At 46.4% G+C, this 19477-nt stretch overlaps 1 protein-coding gene and 1 pseudogene across 2 annotated transcripts; both read left to right on the top strand.

Moving 5' to 3' along the window:
- The first annotated feature begins 1669 nt into the window (after positions 1-1669).
- Positions 1670-12727, top strand: LOC120229595 (annotated as a pseudogene).
- On the top strand, positions 10965-17698 carry UCP2 (uncoupling protein 2). Of its 2 annotated transcripts, none has more exons than XM_039228801.1 (8): positions 10965-11093; positions 12340-12496; positions 14568-14781; positions 14957-15167; positions 15984-16178; positions 16254-16355; positions 16691-16871; positions 17259-17698. In XM_039228801.1, the coding sequence occupies exons 3-8, from the start codon at positions 14656-14658 to the stop codon at positions 17371-17373; spliced, it is 930 nt and encodes a 309-aa protein (XP_039084732.1). In that variant the 5' UTR covers positions 10965-11093; positions 12340-12496; positions 14568-14655; the 3' UTR covers positions 17374-17698. The 2 variants fall into 2 exon arrangements, with proteins under 2 accessions (XP_039084732.1, XP_039084731.1); XM_039228800.1 differs by lacking the exon at positions 10965-11093 and adding an exon at positions 11472-11582.
- Positions 17699-19477: the final 1779 nt, after the last annotated feature.

Raw genomic sequence — 19477 nt, 5'->3', positions numbered from 1 at the left:
TGGCACTTAATTTGAAAAAGTCCACTGGTGATCTCTGAGAAGTGTGTGGGCAGGTGCACCTCTGTGTGTCTGTGTGTGTGTACGTGTGTGTAGGGATGATGAGACGAGCTGTCAGGCAAAGATCTGAGGAACTGCTCCAGGATAAGGAAACAAGCAGTCCGCAGGCCCCACGGGAATGGGCTTGGCATGCTGAGAGAAGGGAAAGAAGGCTGTGTGTATGGCTGGCACGGAGTGAATGAGACGAATGTGAGATCATTCCTTTATTCATTCAGCAAATACGTTAAGAGTTGTGCCAGAGGCTGAGAAGTCTGAGGACAGCCAATTGTTTGGAAAGTGAAGCAGAGAAAGGAAGGAGGAGGGAAAAGCCACTGTAGAAGAAAGTCCTGAGGGTTCCTTTCAATTTATAAACACACACACACACACACACACACACACACACACACACACACACACAGTAGAAGAAAGAAAAATTGAAGATGAGGGAAACGGATTAGAAACAAGGTCCTGGAAAAAACAGTAGAAGGCAGAATAATGAGGACAGGTGAGAGGGATCATTCTGGGAAGGCTATGGGAAAGCCAGAAGTAAAACAGTCATAAAGACAGACATTTTGAAACAGAGAGAAGCAAAATTAACACATTCTCCCATCTTTCCATTGAAATTTGAGGAATGGTCACATGTGGGAGTACATTTAGGGCCTGGAGAGTTATTTATGAAAAAGAGATCTTGGGGCGCCTGGGTGGCTCAGTTGTTTAAGCATCCGGCTTCAGCTCAGGTCATGATCTCACGGTTTGTGGGTTCGAGCCCCGCATTGGGCTCTGTGCTGACAGCCAGCTAAGAGCCTGGAGCCTGCTTCAGATTCTGTGTCTCCCTCTATCTCTGACCCTCCTCTGCTCATGCTGTCTCTCTCTCAGAAATAAATAAAACATTAAACAAATTTTTTTAAATAAAAATAAAAAAGATCTTAAAAGCTTTTTTCCCTTAAAATATAATTTAATAAAGAAACTGGGTCCTCTGATGTGCTCCTGACACTGTTCTCGGTTCTCTGCCAAGCTGAGCTGTCTGTAGCCTTCACCATGGGGCAGCCCAGGGAATTCCGAAGTGTAAGGAATTCCAGGCCTCCAGGAGGCTCCCCCGAGCTGTCCCAGGGCTGTCACACCATAGACAGAGAGCTCCACATAAGGCATACCGCCCACAGAGCAAGCTGCTAGCCAATATGTGACAGGGTCTTTAAAATTCACAGAGAAAATATGCAAAGTAGGTTGTCCTCTATTTGGCCACTGTCAATTCTGACACAGAAATAAAGCATAAACATGTCAAGACGGATGAAGGCAAATACTTTGAGGAGCTACTACACTCTAGATTGTTTCATGCTGTACCTTTACCATTTACTGGATATTGTAGGCCTGAGATAATACCATTTTTGCATTGGGGCGCCTGGGTGGCTCAGTCGGTTAAGCGTCTGACTTCGGCTCAGGTCATGATCTCACGGTTCGTGGGTTCGAGCCCTGTGCCAGGCTCTGTACTGACAGCTCAGAGCCTGGAGACTGTTTCGGATTCTGTGTCTCCCTCTCTCTCTGACCCTCCCCTGTTCACGTGCGCTCTCTCTCTCTCTCTCAAAAATAAATTTAAAAAAATTTTTTTTAAATACTACTTTTGCATTATGTGGAGATGAGGGAGGACATTTTGAAAACTGAGAAGAATTATGCTTCATTGTCCAATTGTCCAGGGCTGGCTGTCTACAGTTTTTTGGCATTAGAAGACAGTAGTACATTGATATTATGAATCAGTATGGATCATCAATTTTTTTCTTTTTGAAATTTGGAGGAAAGGTCACCTCTTCCACCAGTAAAGACCACAGAAAATCCCATAGAGATATGATAGGTAGAAGAAACAGGTCAGATCACAAAAATGACATAAAGATATGCATTTTGCCTGAGAAATATACTACTATGAAGATCACTGGTTCAGGTCCTCAACTCTCTGGATCACTAGATTATAATGTGGTACATAGTTTATATAACAAAGGATTTATTTCTTTAAATGTGTCGATGCCTGATGACAATTTCATTCTCTTGAAGGTTTTGTAATGAATGAGTGCCAGATGACTAGGTGATTACTTTGAAACTGTGTATTATCTTTCAACAGGTAAGCATACTAATGTTCCTGAGTTTGCAGATGTCCTTGAGAGACTTATCATTGGTTAAGAATGATATTTCCGGGGTGCCTGGGTGGCTCAGTTGGTTAAGTGTCCGACTTCTGCTCGCTCAGGTCATGATCTCACAGTTCGTGGGTTCGAGCCCCGCATCGGGCTCTGTGTTGACAGCTAGCTCAGAGCCTGGAGCCTGCTTCAGATTCTGTGTGTGTGTCTCTCTCTGACCCTCCCCTGCTCATGCTGTCTCTCTCTCTCTCTCTCTCTCAGAAATAAGTAAAACATTAAAAATTTAAAAAAAAAAAAGAATGATATTTCCATGTTTTGCTGATTGGGCTTTGCCCATAAGAGACCAGTAATACATTTGGATCAACTACATTCATCATGGTGGAATGTACCTTCTACAAACAAACTTAAAAGTAGTTTACATCCACAAAAGATATTCCTATCATGGCGTGGTGAAGAAAGTACGAGTCCTGAGCAAGAAACTGTGTCAGCTCTGCTACCGATACTAGAACCAGCGGACACTGCCAGTATAAGCAGTTTGGGTCTGTCTACAGAATACACAAAGATATTGTTTTCCTATTTGACTAAACTTTTGCATTTTTAACGATGAGAAATCTTTCACCTAAAGTTGCCAAACTTTCACATGAGTCTCTCGACAGCTTCCTTGACAGAATTAGAAAAGATTCAAAACACAGGAAGGAGAAATGCAGACTACACAGAGATATTTTGAGCAAGCACTTAGAGAAACAGAATATTATCTCTGCATCATAGTAACAACCCAATTGCGGTTTTCTTCCGAATCTCTTACATTGTAAGAGCCTTCCTGATTTGAACTCTACAACTTGAAGCTGAGTTCCACACAAAAATTATCAATTGCTTGTTTCCACGGCTTCTTTCACTAATAGATCAACCCACTGGCAGTGGTACTGCTCGGCATCTTACTGATTTTTTAAAAATGTTTATTTACTTTTGAGAGAGAGAGAGTGAGCAGGGGAGGGGCAGACAGAGAGGGAGACAGAGGATTGGAAGCAAGCTCCGTGCTAACAACAGAGAACCCCATGAGGGGGCTGAACTCATAAACCCATGAACCTTGAGATCATGACCTGAGCCAAAGTCAGACGCTTAACTGACTGAGCCACCTGGGAGCCCCCGGCTCAGCATTTTAGATCCATTATCCAGAAGTTACCATCCAGAAGTCAGATACCCACTTCTTTTACTATCCAAAAGCATAAGACCTCAAAAACTATCATATAGATTTCATGGTTATTATTTTTTAAGTTTATTTATTTTGAGAGAGAGAGAGAGCACAAGCAGGGGAGGGACAGAGAGAAAGGAGAGACAGAATCTCAAGCAGGCTCCACACTGTCAGTGTGGAGTCCGACGTGGGGCTCTAATTCACAAATCTGCGAGACCATGACCTGAGCTAAAACCAAGAGTCAGGCACTTAACTGACCGAGCCACCCAGGCGCCCCATATTTCATGCTTATTATTAACCATTAAGAATATGCCTCGGAGTCCTAACCCTGAAATAATTCCTACTTTAGATGTGTTCACAATATGGAACAATGGGACGGGAGAAATCTTTCACATTTGATGAAACAACTATAAGGAGAGTCATGAGTCATGTTAATATGAGTGTCCATAAAGCACTGCAAATATGAAGGAACAAAATGGGCTTGCAGGGACTTTTGTGGTTATGCTACCACGTTGTACGCTTCTAAACAACCTACAAACAGAAGACTTGGTGATGTTTCTGAGAAGAAAGGAGAACCTGATTTCACTTCTGGCTCAGAGAAAATGAAAGTACAGGATCATTTGAAATGGTCACTGAGGAAGCAACTACAGATTCAACAACACAACAGAACTCTGATGTTGCCACAACAGAAGCCGACTGGTTTCCTCTTGATGTGTGCTTTGAAATTCCTGTTTAGCTCTGAATGAAATGAGAAAGGGTATAGGAAATCTGCTACACACAACCTTTGCAGAAAAGAAAGCCTTTAAAAAACAGACAAAAACCTCCATTCTGGTAGAAAACTAGGTCTACATGTCCTTAGCTTTTCATTCATTCTAGGAAGGAGCATTAACACTGGATATTCACACAGAAGCCACTTTTTCAAGTTTGCTTTACCATCTTAGGTTGGTATGGAAGTCTCATTTTCTGCAAATAATGCAGTATTTAGAGATGGCATCTTACCAGAATGGAATAGACGGTCCCCTTCCTCAACTCATTTGCAATAATTTGACAATATTTGTTAGTCACACTTGGTATCTTTTTTCTTTCTTAAAGCTAGCTTCACAGTGCCATTCATCATCCTGTTGGTACAGTATAATTTATACCTAAATGATGTAAAGGGTTTTGTGGTGTAGTTTGGGAAACATTTAATAGAGTTTGGAATCTTGATCATTATAGCACATCCTAATGCAACAAAGAGCTGCTTCAAAAAATTTTTTTCTTACTCCTAAGTTCTTTTTTTCTTAAGTTCTTTTTTTTTTAAAGAGCTTTTTAGCCATCAACACTGTATTTTTAAATCTTGAATCAATCTGCATTTCATTTTATAAGTCTAAGGACAAACTTTATAGGCTTCATGATGATTGTTAACATTTATAAGCAGTCACTATGAATATTGTAATGGTGATTTTATGTAACAGTTTATCAAACATAAATCTTGTTTAATTTTATATTTAACAAAATACATAACAAAACTTATGCTTTGGGGGATAATGGAAAGATTTAACTCTTCCTATGAAATGACTTCTTGGTATTTAGAGTAGAAAGAGTTTGGAATAAACAATAAATAAAACAATAACTATCTAGTATTGAGAAATTTGATGAGGCATGAAGAATTCCTGTGGATTTCTAGAAATTATGTATATCAGTTGAAACTTCTGGAAGGTGTACAAATCAAAGTTATGGATTAGTTAGCCCTGTTTTATAAGGTCTTAACTCAGACTATAAAGATTCACTGACATCTCATGACAAGTTTTGGAAAACATTTTTTTAACCCATTAAGAATTCATTCAAAGTGCATCAAGCAGTCCTTTAAAGGGTGTTAACATGGTCCAATTTGCATTTTGTTTGTTTTGTTTTTTTCCTTTTTTTTTTTTTTTGTATCAGCATTATTGAAATATAATTAACATACCATACAATTCACCCAACAGTTTTTTGGTATATTCAGAGCTGTTTAACAACCACCACCATCACCATTTTTAGAACATTTTCATCATCCCAAAACAACCACCCTTTCCTTACCCTTTACCTGTAATGCCCCAATTCCCTCTATCTCTCCCAGCTCTACTTTCTGCCTCTACAGAGCTGCCTATTCTGACATTTCATATAAGCAGACACATACAATATGTGGTCTTTTGTGACAGGCTTCTTTGACTTAGCATGATGTTTTCAAGGTTCATCCATGTTGTAGCATGAATCAGTACTTCATTCCTTCCTATTGCTGACTAAAGGTGCATCTTTTAACTCTTAACAGTGTTTTTCTAATTCAATATTTAAAATATAGGGTTTGCTGGGGCACTTGGCTGGATCAGTTGGTTAAGTGACCAGCTCTTGGTTTCTGCTCAGGTCATGATCTCACAGTTCGTGGAATCGACCTCTGAGTTGGGCTCCACACTGACAGCATAGATCTTTCTTGGGGTTCTTTCTATCTCACTCTCTCTGCTCCTCCCCAACACCCTCTTTCAAAATAAATGAACAAACTGAGGTTCCTAGGTCGCTCAGTCAGTTGAGTGTCCGACTTACACTCAGGTCATAATTTCACAGTTTGGGAGTTCGAGCCCCACATCAGGCTCTGTGCTGACAGCTTAGAGCCTGGAGCCTGCTTCAGATTCTGTGTCTTCCTCTCTGCCCCCACCCCGCTCATGCTATGTCTCTCTCTTTCTCAAAAATAAACAAACATTTAAATTAAAAAAAAGAATAAATGAACAAACTTAAAAATATATATATAGGATTTGTTACTTGCCAGTGAAGATTCAGTAAAGATTTTTTATTGTCTTTTTTAAGTTTATTTATTTATTTAGAGAGGGAGCATTGGGGAGGGGCAGAGAGATTGTACACACACGTGCACCCACAGCAGAGGAGGGGCAGGGAGAGAGGGAGGGAAAGACTCTGAAGCAGGCTCCATGCTCTGCACAGGGCCTGAGGCAGGCAGGGGCATGACCTAACCTGAAGTCAGACACTCAACTGACTGTGCCATCCAGGCACTTCTTGATTTCTTTTTTTAAAATAGGCAGTCAGGCACACCTGGCTGGCTCAGTTGGTGGAACATTTGACTCTTGGTCTTGGGATTGTGAGTTCAAGCACCAAGTTGGGTGTAGAGATTACTTAAAAACAAAATCTTTTTAAAAATGCAATCAGGGGAGCCTGAGTGGCTCAGTCAGTTAAGCGTCTGGCTCTTGGTTTTGGTTCAGGTCATGATCTCATGCTTTTGTGAGTTCGATCCCCATACTGGGCTCCATGCTGACAGGGCTGAGTCTGCTTGAGATTTTCTGTCTCCCTCTCTCTCTGCCCATCCCTCACTTGTGCGGTCTCTATCTTTCTCAAAAATAAATAAACTTTAAAGAAATTAAAAGTTAAAATTTAAAAACTTGCAATCAATAAAATACCTAGGAATAAATCTAACCAAAGAAGTGAAAAATCTATACACTGAAAACTATAGAAAGTTTCTGAAATAAATTGAAGAAGAAACCAAAAAATGGAAAAATATTCCATTCTCCTGGATAGCAAGAATATTGTTAAAATGTCAATACTACCCAAAGCAATCTACATATTCAATGCAATCCCTATCAAAATAACACCAGCCTTCTTCATAGAGCTAGAACAAGCAATACTAAAATTTGTATGGAATCACAAAAGACCCCGAATAGCCAAAGCAATCTTGGGAAAGAAAACCAAAGCTGGAGGCATCACACTCCCAGACTTTAAAACATATTACAAAGCTGTAATCATGAAGACAGTATGGCACTGGCACAAAAACAGACACTCAGATCCATGGAACAGAATAGAGAACCCAGAAATGGACCCACAAATGTATGGCCAACTCATCTTTGACAAAGCAGGAAAAAATATCCCATGGAATACAGGCAGTCTCGTCAGGAAATGGTGCTGGGAAAACTGGACAGCCACAAGCAGAAAAATGAACCTGGACCAACCACTTTCTTACACCATACACAAAAATAAACTCAAAACAGATGAAAGACCTAAATGTAAAACAGGAAGCCATCAAAATCCTCGAGGAGAAAGCAGACAAAAACCTCTTAGACCCTGCCCACAGCAATTTCTTTCTCAAAACGTCTCTGGAGGCAAGGGAAGCAAAAGCAAAAATGAACTATTGGGACCTCATCAAAATAAAAAGCTTCTGCACAGTGAAGGAAACAATCACTAAAACTAAAAGGCAATCGATGGAATGGGAGGAGATATTTGCAAACAACATGTCAGACAAAAGGTTAGTATCCAAAATCTATAATGAACTTATCAAATTCAACACCCAAAAAACAAATAATCCAGTAAAGAAATGGGCAAAAGACATGAATAGACACTTCTCCAAAGAACAGACACTTCTCCAGATGGCCAACCAACACATGAAAAAATGCTCAACGTCACTCATCATCAGGCAAATACAAATCAAAACCACAATGAAATATCACCTCACACCTGTCAGAATGGCTAATATTAACAACTCAGGCAACAACAGATGCTGTCGAGGATGCAGAGAAAGAAGATCTCTTTTGCGCTGCTGGTGGGAATGCAAACTGGTGCAGCCACTCTGGAAAACAGTATGGAGGTTCCTCAAAAAACTAGAACTAGATCTACCCTACAACCCAGCAATTGCACTACTAGGTATCTATCCAGGGGATACAGGTGAGCTGTTTCAAAGGGACAAATGCACCCCAGTGTTTATAGCAGTGCTACCAACAATAGCCAAAATATAGAAATAGTCCAAATGTCCATCGACGGATGAATGGATAAAGAAGATGTGGTAATATATATACAATGGAGTAATACTCGGCAATCAAAAAGAATGAAATCTTGCCATTTGCAACCACATGAATGGAACTAGAGGGTATTGTGCTAAGCAAAATTAGAGAAGATAAATATATGATTTCACTTATATGAAGAATTTAAGATACAAAACAGATGAACATAAGGGAAGAAAAATAATAGAAAAACAGACAGGGGGACATAAGAGACTCTTAAATACAGAGAACAAAAGAGGGTTACTGGAGGGATTATGGGAGGGGAGATGGGCTAAATGGGTGAGGGGCATTAAGGAATCTACTCCTGAAATCACTGTTGCACTATATGCCAACTAATTTGGATATAAATTAAAAAATAAATTTTAAAAAATAAAATAAAATTACTAAACTTCTAAAAAATGCAATCAGATAATTTTGTGTTTATTGGGGGGTTTTAACATAGCCACCTACTCAATATTTTTTTTTACAAATAGTTTATTGTCAAATTGGTTTCCATATAACACCCAGTGCTCATCCCCACAAGTGCACCTACTCAATATTTTTAAATTACCAGAGATATCTGAAATGTTTAGTAGTTTCTCATGTTGGTTTAATTATCTGATGTTTTCAATTTTCTTTGGCATTCTTTTGTCTTTTTCATTTTAAGTATTTCAAACAGTTTGTATTTAAAGTGTTAAAGTTTCAAGGCGCCTATGTGGCTGAGTCAGTTAAGCATCTGACTTCAGCTCAGGTCATGATCTCACTGCCCATGAGTTCGAGCCCCGCTTCGGGCTCTGTGCTGTCAGCTCAGAGCCTGGAGCCTGCTTCAGATTCTCTGTCTCCTTCTCTCTCTGCCCCTCCCCCACTCACATTCTGTCTCTCTGTGTCTCTCAAAAAATGAATAAACGTAAAAAAAAATTTTTTTAATAAAAAAAACAAAATGTTAAATTTTCAAAACTGTAAATATGGTGGGTTGTTTTCCGGTATGATATCAACATTGTAAACTTTGTCAATTTCATTATTTGCACATACATTTACAAATGAACTGCGGTATATATGTATTTAATGAAACAAATGTGAAATAAGCTTTTATTTATTTTTTTTTAAACTCACACCTTTTTTTTTTTAAATGTTTTATTTATTTCTAGAGAGAGAGAGAGACAGCGTGAGCAGGGGAGGGTCAGAGAGAGAGGGAGTCACAGACTGAAACAGGCCCCAGGCTCTGAGCTGGCAGTCAGCACAGAGCCCGACGCGGGGCTCGAACCCACGAACCGCGAGATCATGACCTAAGCGAAAGTCGGACGCTTAACCGACTAAGCCACCCAGGTGCCCCTGAAATAAGCTTTTAAAATGCACTTACCTGTATCCAACATTGTCTAAGGACATCTTATGACTTGGACAAGCTGCTTGCTAAAAATCCACAGATACAGTGTCAGTAGCATTGCTCTAATTTGCTTGGCTCCGTCCAAAATAAAAGATAATTTGGGGCCGGGAGGGCTTGTTTAGTCTTGTTTTCAAACTCTTGTGTTAAGAGAATTTAACAGGATTTCTTCTTAAGAAATCCATGCTGGGTCCTGGTACTCTCTCCTTTCTTTTTTAAATGTTCACACATCGTCTTTTTAACAGCCCTTAAATCTTGCCAGGTATGAACAAACATCTCATGGCTATATAGTCTTTGGTCAATTCTTCCCTGTTTTGGCAATCAGGGTGATGCTTTCATTTTGAGGCCATTGGTTCCATCCTGTTCTTTCTGTCTCCTCAAGTTCAGCAGTTTCACCACCAGTCACAGAGCAATCTGGGAATCATTTCATTACAGCAAGACACAGAATACTGTGCAAAAGCTAGACCGGCTAGTGGATGGGAGACTCCACGGTGCCAGAAATAATTCTCCAGCTTGACTTCTCAGTTTCCACTTAGCTTCGGCTCCTGCCAGGACCACGTGCTCAGTGTTCTTCTTTCCTGCTATAATTATCCAGTCCCATTCCAGTTATTTTCAGCTGACATTTCTTGCTTGTGGACAATTCAGAAAACAAACACATGGAGGCTGGTAAACCCGGATTACATCACAGCTCGCCGCTTCCCAGCTGTGTGATGTTACGCAGGTGATGTAACTTCTTTGAGACTCTTTCCTCGTCTGTAAAACTGAGGTTATTATCAGCCTCGCAGGATTACGTGACACTGAATGTGAACACAGTAATTGCAGCCGCCAAATGTTCGTCTACTTTGATCCTCCCATTTACACTTTTTGATACGTTTTCAACAGCAGCCCAAACAGCACGCACACAATCTACTATATGCAGGCCCTTAGCGTGTTGTGATACTAAATATACAGGAAATAGCTTCCTGCTCTCGAAAAGTTTACAATCTAGTCAGGGAGACGGCTTCCTCTACTTCGATTAATCCTTTCAATGGTCCTGGGAGGCCAGCAAGCACAAAAACATAGAAAGAAAGGGAGACGCCAAGGGCGACCAGAGTCCTATCTCACTCTACTCCCCAAACGTTATATTGGTCCCAGCCGCAGGGCACAGTTACTGTTTTTTTGCGCGTCTATCTCTATCACCCCAACAAGACTTCAGCTGCCTGAGGACAACCCAGGTTCAGCTCATCTAAGTCACTTTCTCATCGCCAGGCTGGGCGCGCAGCAGGCCGGGGCCCTGTTCGGCCTTCTCACCCGCGAACCCGGGTGTAAGTGGGGGAAGGAACGTCACGCTCTGTGCCTCCGTACCGCCCAGGCGGGAAGTCCCCAGGATCCCCCGGGGCAAGGCCAGGGGGCCGCGGGCGTAGTCCGGAAGCCCAGCCGCGCCCCGTGGCCGTTGGCGGTTACCCGCCACCTGCCGCTGCACCTCGGATTGGCTCCTTCCTCCCGCAGCGCGACGGCTTTAACCAGTTGCGAGGCCCCGCCCCGCGGGAGCCTCCGGAGGCCGAAGTTCTGGGGACTGGCCGGTGAAAAGAGGGAGAACGCTCTCACCCGAGGTTCTGGGGCGTTGTTAGAAAGAGCCCTGGCGGGGTACAGAGGGGGCAGAGGCGTGTGTGACCCTGGGAAGCTTCTGCTTCTTTCCGGGCGTCCGCCTTGCCATTCTCACCAAGAGGCTGGCGGAACCGGGACGTGTGAGGCGGATAGAGAGAAAGTGATCCTTCGGGGATCCGCCTGCACGGACATGGGAGTAGAGGAACGAGCGCACAGAATTTTAGGCAGGACAGCCCTTGCTGAAAGGCGGTGGCTAGAGGCCCCGCGTCGCAGGCCCCGCCCCGCCGGCCCCGCGTCGCAGGCCCCGCCCCTCCGGCCCCGCCCCGCCTCGCAGGCCCCGCCCCCGAGACCTAAAGCGCTGCAGCCTCCTCCGACCCCTGTAAACTCGCTGGACACGTTCTCGGGTTGCGTGCTGTCTGCGCAGCCTCCACGCGCCCTCCGCCCGCCGACAGACAGCAGAGTTGCCCGCACGCTCTGGTTCTCCCTTCGGCCCGGTGAGCCCGGGCCCCGCCCGCCCCAGCCCTGCGCCCGCTCCCCTGCCAGCGAGGACCCGCGCGCGCCCTTCTCTTTAATTTCTCTCCCCTTCTCCCAGCCTGTCTTCAATTTTTCCTCTCCGTCCTCTTTTTCCTTTTCTCTCTGCTTTCACTCTTTTTCTCTCTCCCTTTTGTTCTTTACCTCTCACGTTCAGTTGTCTCAATAATTTAAGCCTCCACCCATCTACTCTCTCCCCTCGGCCAAGATGCCCAGGCCGGCTTTTGGGTGGGGGCCTTCGGCGCTACTGCGACGACCAGAACGACCTTCCATTCCCCAGGCTGAGAGAAGGTTTTGAGCAGGGCCCCTTCCCAGCCCCTCTAACTTCCTCACGGCTCGTGGTTGGGTCCTAGTGGATTCTCGGCAAGTCTCTGACCTATCATGACCCCCTTACAACACTCCCACTCACCAGAATCTGCTGACAGCTGGGAAGATGCTTCTTTATAGAGTGCCACTAAAGCAGAAATCTGGAAGACTCAATGTGTCTACTAAGAGAGCAGACAGGAGAGGGGGGCTCCTGGGCTCAATTCCCCCCTCAGTGTGTACTTAATTAGTCCCCAGCTACCCTGGGTGAAATGGACCCTGTTCCTTACTCCTCCCCACCTTCACCCTTAAGGGCTGAGTGGGCTTGTGTGCCTTGGGCAGGTGGCCCTTTCCTTGCTGGGGTATGATCCTTTAAGGCATATTTCCTTTCTAACTCCTCTTTCCCTCCCTCCACAGGACACATAGTATGTCTATTAGGTGTTTCGTCTCCCAGCCATTTTCTATGGAAAACCAAGGGGATCGGACCATGATAGCCACTGGCAGCTTTGAAGAATGGGATGCCTTTAGAGAAGCTTGATCTTGGAGGCCTCAGCGTGAGACCTTACAAAGCCAGGTAAAAATCCGCTCTAAGGGAAAGGTCTTCTACTGCCTACTAGCACTTTGGCCTGCGGGTGGGGATCAGTGGGACATTTGCAAAAATAACTACCACCACCCTAGTGAAGTTGCTCTTCAGAATTCACAAAGCACTTTCCTTTATCTCTGGTCTCATTCTGTCCTTTAAGCTGACCTTGACAAGCCAGGTATGGTGGTCCCCATATTTACAAAGGAAGAAAATGAAGCCTAGATGAGACAGTGATTAGTCCTAGGTCATCCTGAGAGTCAGCAGCAGAGCTAGGACAATTCCTGAGGCCTGAGTTTTATTTTCTCTTCTTAGTAGGGTCTTTAGCACAAGTGACCATAGCCCCCATGCTCAACCTCTGAAAGACCTGACAAACCCAAAGCAACATTCAAAATGGCAACTGAGCCTCTGTGCACTTGTCTTTGAGATGGACAGAGGCTGGGTCTTCTTTTCTGGCCTCACAACACTGCGACCCAACTCAAGGTCAAGATAGGATAGACTCACTTTTCATGTCTCTGATGCCCAGAGAAGGGGCATTCTTTGCCTGAACCTTCTCAGAACTGTCAAATTGGCATGGGTGTTAGACTTCCTTGTTAAAAGCTCAGCCTGTGCCAGGGGCTGAAAAAACAGTTCTGCCATTTGCATGCCAATCTTTCCTGAGCCTCACGTGGGCCAGGCTCCAGAGAAACTCCATTAAGACTAGGCCCCAGCCTATAGTAGATCCGGATGCAATTGAGTGGTGAGTAGCCTCTGCCCTGTTGGTCCCAGCCATCTGGAGTGAGAAGCTCAAGAAGAAAAAGTTGTGAGCTGTTTGTTTCTATGGGTCTTTGTGTTCACAACTCACTCCAACCACATCCTCCCTCTGCTGGCCAGCATTTTCCTTATGGCCCCCGCCACATGGGCAGCCAGTCAGGCCACATGGGCAGCCAATCAGGCTGGGCTCAGAGCAGCTGCTCCTGGTGAAGTGAAGTGAGAAAAGTGATCTCTGGGAAGAGAGAAGGTCACCCTCCCCCACTGGGGTGCTGGGCTCACTTCCTCCCTGGGTAGCAGAGGCAGCAGAGAAGAGTGTTGTTCAACTCTGAGAACAAAGTAGAGCTTTCGGTTTCCTGTCTTTGTAGCTGTGACCTGCACCTCCCTATCCCTGCCCCCACTGTGGTGAAGATGTGGATCCCCTTTGTTGAAGAAGAGGAAACTGGCCAGAGAGCGAGACAGTAGGCCCCACACAGTAGGCCAGGGGGAGACAGTCCAGTGTCTGTGTACCTACTTTCAGCCCTGAGAGTTGTCCAGGATCCTTTAAGGCCCAGCTAAATATTACCTCTCTCCTGATGGAGTTAGTTGTTCCCTCTGATTTTGAGAATATGACCTGCAAGCCCCAAATGCAGCTTGAATCACCTGTCCATCCCCTTTGCCGGACAGTAAGCCCCATCTAAGGTCGATATTAATAGTCTCCTGCATCTCAGTGAACCAGCACCCAGCAAAGCAGTCTTGTTGAAAGAATGACTCTAGAGAGCCCAAGTTGTGTGGAGCTGGGGAGGAGAATTCGACTGGGCTGCGAAGGGATTGAACTGGTCTTGTCCATTCCTTTTCTTCTAGACTCAGACAATTTCAGGCCCATAGGAACCTCTCCTGCTTAAGAAATCCAGGGCATAAGCCTATGAGTTTGTGCCTTTCTCAGGTCTTGGTGTGACTGAACCCTTTTCCCCACCTCTGCCTGTCCTCCAGACAGATCTGTAGAAGCAGGCATGTGGGTATCGTCAGTGAAATCCCTGCACCCAGCAGACAAAAAGATGAGTCAGTGCCCATTTGTTAGCACTAAGATAGCCCTGATCCAGACTCTCCCTGTAGTTAAAGGGAGGGGGCTCTTCACAAAATGTGTTCTCAAGCAGGAATTGCTTCTCCAGCCCCTACTTGAGTACCTCCAGAGCTCACTCCTGTTTTCCTTCATGACGTTGCTCTGGTTCGTGCGTAGGGAGGTGGTGCCGTCAGGGAAGGTGGAGGTGGGGGAAGGAAGCAGGGAGGGACTGGGCATGCTGCTGCTAATGGGGCTTCTCTCTCCTTGGCTTAGATTCTGGCAGAGTTCCTCTATCTCGTCTTGTTGCTGACTGAAGGTGCCCCCTTCTCCATCTCCTGGGAGATAGCAGAAAATCAGCATTATGGTTGGGTTCAAGGCTACAGATGTACCCCCTACTGCCACTGTGAAGTTCCTGGGGGCTGGCACAGCTGCCTGCATTGCAGATCTCATCACCTTTCCTCTGGACACCGCTAAAGTCCGGCTGCAGGTGAGGGGATAAAGCCTGGGGTTCCCAATGTTGTCTAGTCTGCTCTGCCCCAAGATGTAGACTCCTTAAGGGCCGGTGGGGTGATTGGGACTGTGTCAACTTTGAAGTGTAGGGATAGCAGGAGATGGGGAGGGCAACCTTCCTACCCCCATAACCACCCATCTTGGCCTTGCAGATCCAAGGAGAAAGGCAGGGGCTAGTGCAGGCCACAGCCGGTGCCCAGTACCGTGGCGTGCTGGGCACCATCCTGACCATGGTGCGCACTGAGGGCCCCTGTAGCCTCTACAACGGGCTGGTCGCTGGCCTGCAGCGCCAGATGAGCTTTGCCTCTGTCCGCATCGGCCTCTATGACTCCGTCAAGCAGTTCTACACCAAGGGTTCTGAGCGTGAGTGTGGAGCTGGGCCATGGGCCCCTTGACCTTTCCTCCTTAGTGATGAACAATCCAATCAAATCATCCTTAATTGATAATTTGCTGATAGCTCTTTTAGGCTCCAAGATCCCTAGGAGGATCAGAAGAACTGAGAACTAGAAGGGACCTTGATTCTCCTAATGTTCCTGAGCACCTGGGCTGTGCCAAGCTCTGTGTGGGGCATCATCCCATGACAGTCCCCACCACTACTCTGAGAGTAGGTGGTATCATCCCCATATTACAGATGAAGACTCAGCCTTGCTGGGTGGAAAGGACTTGGCCAAGGGCACACAGTGGGGAGCCAGAAAACATACCCAGGACGTTTGCCTCCACGGCTAACACTCTTTCATTTTACCTCCTCAGCATGCTGTGCCCACCCTCCATTTTACACATGTGAAAACTGAAAACCCAGATCGAAAGATTAACTTTTCCCAAGATAACATGGCAGGGAGAAATAGGTCTGGCATGAGAACCCAAGTCTTATGAATCCAAGGCCTTGGGAAGGCCACTTCTCACTGAGCCTTGGTTTTCATGTTTGTCAAATGGAAATGATGGTGATTTACCCCATTGAGCTAGGTCTCATTTTGTTCCACTCCTTGCTATGTCCCAGTGCCTAGCAAGTAGTAGACATGCATGGTGTTATTGTCTTTGATGCAAGTTTATAGAGCAAGAGCTTGTCTGGATCCTAGTCCCAAAAGGCAAGAGATTACAGTGATGAGGTAGTTTTAGTGAAGAGAGATGGGAAATTAGTACAATCCCAGCTGGGCACTGACCCCCATGGTTCTCCCACAGATGCCGGCATCGGGAGCCGCCTCCTGGCAGGCGGCACCACAGGGGCCTTGGCTGTGGCAGTGGCCCAGCCCACGGATGTAGTAAAGGTCAGATTCCAGGCTCAGGCCCGGGCTGGAGGTAGCCGGAGATACCAAAGCACTGTTGATGCCTACAAGACCATTGCCCGAGAGGAAGGGTTCCGGGGACTCTGGAAAGGTATGTACCAGGTGTTTCTTCTTCCCCATCTTCCTCCTCCCCTATTCTCTGATCTCACATTCTTTCTTCCTGTAGGGACCTCTCCCAATGTTGCTCGTAATGCCATTGTCAACTGCGCTGAACTGGTGACCTACGATCTCATCAAGGATGCCCTCCTGAAAGCCAACCTCATGACAGGTGATTTAGTGTCAATGCTTCTGGGTCTTGGCCTTCCCCCAACCTAGGATCAGATGTGGGGGTCTGGTTGCCACATCCCTTCATCCTATTTCCCCTTTGCTTGTGGAGTGAGTTTAGATGTACCATAGTGAAGCCAGCTGGAATGAAGCTCCCACTGCTCACTGAGGTACTGAGGCTAGACTCTAGGCAAAATGACTCTTAGGTCATCAGGAGAGGTCCCAGCTGGCATCTCTCTCTCTAAAACCATAGAACCCCTAAGCTACTTTGGTAATCTCCTCCCTTCTGGAATGATGACGTAAGGAGTCCTGACTGCCTCTCCTGCTCCTCCTTGGCAGATGACCTCCCTTGCCACTTCACTTGCGCCTTTGGGGCGGGCTTCTGCACCACTGTCATCGCCTCTCCCGTCGACGTGGTCAAGACGAGATATATGAACTCTGCCCTGGGCCAGTACAGCAGCGCTGGCCACTGTGCTCTTACCATGCTCCAGAAGGAGGGTCCCCGAGCCTTCTACAAAGGGTGAGGCTTTGATCCACTCCACCCAATCCCGAGCCTCCTAGCTACCCAAACCTATACACAGGTGGGAGAGAACCACCTGGAACTAATTAGCAACCAGGTGTCAAACTATTCTGATCCTGGTCTTACTATTTCACTGACATTCTCTCATGCTCTTAACTACTTCTTCCCAGAATTGTCACTCCTACTTGATGGGTATTAAAATGGAGACTCACAGGGGCTTCTTGCTCACAGCCGCATAGCTATGGGGCTCTACCCTGGGCCCTCACAACCTCCTTTGGGACAGAGCAACTGGGTTGGATTGGATACTATGGCCCGCTGGGGTGAGAGGTGAAGTGCCCTCAGGAGTCACCAAGGTGCTCCCTGTGACCTGTGTTTTCTGCTTTCTAGGTTCATGCCCTCCTTTCTCCGTTTGGGTTCCTGGAACGTGGTGATGTTTGTCACCTATGAGCAGCTCAAAAGGGCTCTCACGGCTGCCTGCACTTCCCGGGAAGCTCCCTTTTGAGTGTCTCCTGCTGCTGACCCAACCTCTGGCTCTGGCTCCAGCCAGGCCCTACTTCCCTTCCCTCTCTCCTCACCCCTTCCTTCCACTCCCTTTCCCACCACCTTCCTTTCCTGTCCCCACACTCTTACCCTCTCCTCCCTACTCCGTCTCCCCATTGCCTCCCTAGTAGTAGAGTCCTAGTAGAGTTGACCCAGTTGACCCTGTGTTGACACAGTTGGCACCGGCCAGGATCCCAAACCCTCAATCCCTTGAAAAGCCAAGCCCAACTCTCTGTTCTGCCCCCAACCCCAGCCAGCATGTCCCCCATAAAACAGGTTCAACCTTGTGTCTCCTCCCTCTCTCATAGCTGTTACCAGAGATCCTGGTTCAGTCGGCCCTTTAGGCACCTGGTGGACAGGGGAGGAGCCACCTGACTTAGAAAGGGAGGTCTGACCCCTCCTTCTGCTTCCAGCATCCAATCTGGGGCCCGTGGAGGTCATCAAGTCCATTTCTCTTTCCAGACCAGGCCTGGGGCTTAGGTGGCAAGTGAAGGAGCAGCTGGGAGTCACAGCTTCGCTGTCACCAGGCCACTTGAACTGCCACTCACAGTGCCAGGTGCTCCACTGCCTGTCTTCCTAAGCCTCCAGCTGGCCCCAGGCCTATTGATCTGCAAAATTAGTGTGCTCCTGTCTGCCCGACATCTCCTGTGTTCCTTGGAAGATTTAGAGGAACTTAGGAATTTTAGATGCTGTGAACTTCCTTTATTCCATTCTACAAATCGAAACCTCTTCCCCAAAGTCCCAGACCTCGTGAGGACAAGTCAGACTGCTTCTCATCCTCCACAGTCACACCCTTAGGCGGCAGTACTACCACACTGGATGGGACAGGGTGCAAGGCAAACATGAGGCCTCAGCCTGAGGATACTTTCATTTGGAGACTCACCCTCTCCCTAGACTAGAGATCCCAAGGAGCCAGTACCAAGCCAGGGCTTAGGCTGCCCAGGGTGTCAGCCTCCCCGTCTCTGTTTCTACAAGCTGTCCACAGAGGCAGGAAAGCAGATTCTACATCTCTTTCAAGGGTTAGGGGATTCTGTGAAGTCCCAGAATCCGGAAGCATCTTGTGCAGAAGCAGGCCCTTAGAATTAAGCCACCGAGGCTCATTGTATAGCTGTTAGAAGAAACTGAAGGCTGAAAGAGGTCATGCAGGCAAGGACACACAGGAAGTCAGCAACTCAGCTGGGATTAGGACTCAGGCTCCTCTCCCCCACTGTGCCTCTTCACCCAGGGACCAGAGCTGGAGACCTTCGGAAAGTCTCTTAGGCAGCTGTGGAGCCAGGCTTAGAGAATGCGACCTCCCTCTTCCCATAGCCTCAAGCGGTTGATACTATCGCTCCTTCCCATTGGTCAGATCTGGAGGCTCCGCCCTGCAGTGCTTTGGCAGGGGGGCCGGGGTATTATTATATTATTTGGCAGGGAGTCCTGGAGCAGGAAAGAGGGCCCAGGATTCCTCCCCTTACTTTGTAACATCTGACAAATTGAGCTGGGGTCTCCTAGTCCCCAAGAGGAATGGGGTTGGATGCCACAAGTTTAGCAAAGGTGAAGGTAGTAGGCAACCCAGTGGGCCTGTTCTCTGCTGAGCTGCAGGGAGTCAGCATAAATGGAGGACCGACCTATTCACTGCACTTCATGCACCTTAATTCTCACACTAGTCCTATGAGGCTACTGTTTTATACCAGAGGAAATGGCCGATTTGTTGCCCTCAGCATGTGTGTCAGCCGACTCATTCACCAGTCTTGTGTCCCAGATACTTGGAAACAAGGCAACCAGACTCCATCATGGTTCTGGGCATGATCCTGGGACAGTGAGGAGCTGGGGCGGGTGGCAGCAACCATTGGACAATATATCAGTAGCCCTCGGTAACTTAGTAACTGGTCCTCACAGCCTATAAAAATGACAAGCCCTGCCTTGCCTGCCAGATGAAGTAGCACTAAAGATCACCAAGGTAATAGAAATTTCACAAAGATCTTCCATCAGGCCCAAGACCATGCTTCCTTCAGAGCCTTGCCATGAGAAGAGGTTACAGGCAGGCTTTCCCACTGGCCGAGAGGAGACCTGGGTGCTAGAAT

The sequence above is a fragment of the Hyaena hyaena genome, unplaced genomic scaffold, assembly GCF_003009895.1.
Source record: "Hyaena hyaena isolate Hyena2069 unplaced genomic scaffold, ASM300989v1 scaffold_34, whole genome shotgun sequence".
In the NCBI taxonomy this organism is placed as follows: Eukaryota; Metazoa; Chordata; class Mammalia; order Carnivora; family Hyaenidae; genus Hyaena; species Hyaena hyaena.
The sequence above is the reverse complement of the archived record's forward strand: the minus strand, read 5'-3'. Positions and strand labels throughout refer to the sequence as shown.

Excerpts from the sequence above, each read along its gene's own strand:
- UCP2 (XM_039228801.1), top strand. The coding sequence starts at position 14,656 with ATGGTTGGGTTCAAGGCTACAGATGTACCCCCTACTGCCACTGTGAAG. Across the intron at positions 14,782-14,956 it reads CCGCTAAAGTCCGGCTGCAG|ATCCAAGGAGAAAGGCAGGG; the intron begins GTGAGGGGATAA and ends TTGGCCTTGCAG. Across the intron at positions 16,872-17,258 it reads CCCCGAGCCTTCTACAAAGG|GTTCATGCCCTCCTTTCTCC; the intron begins GTGAGGCTTTGA and ends TCTGCTTTCTAG.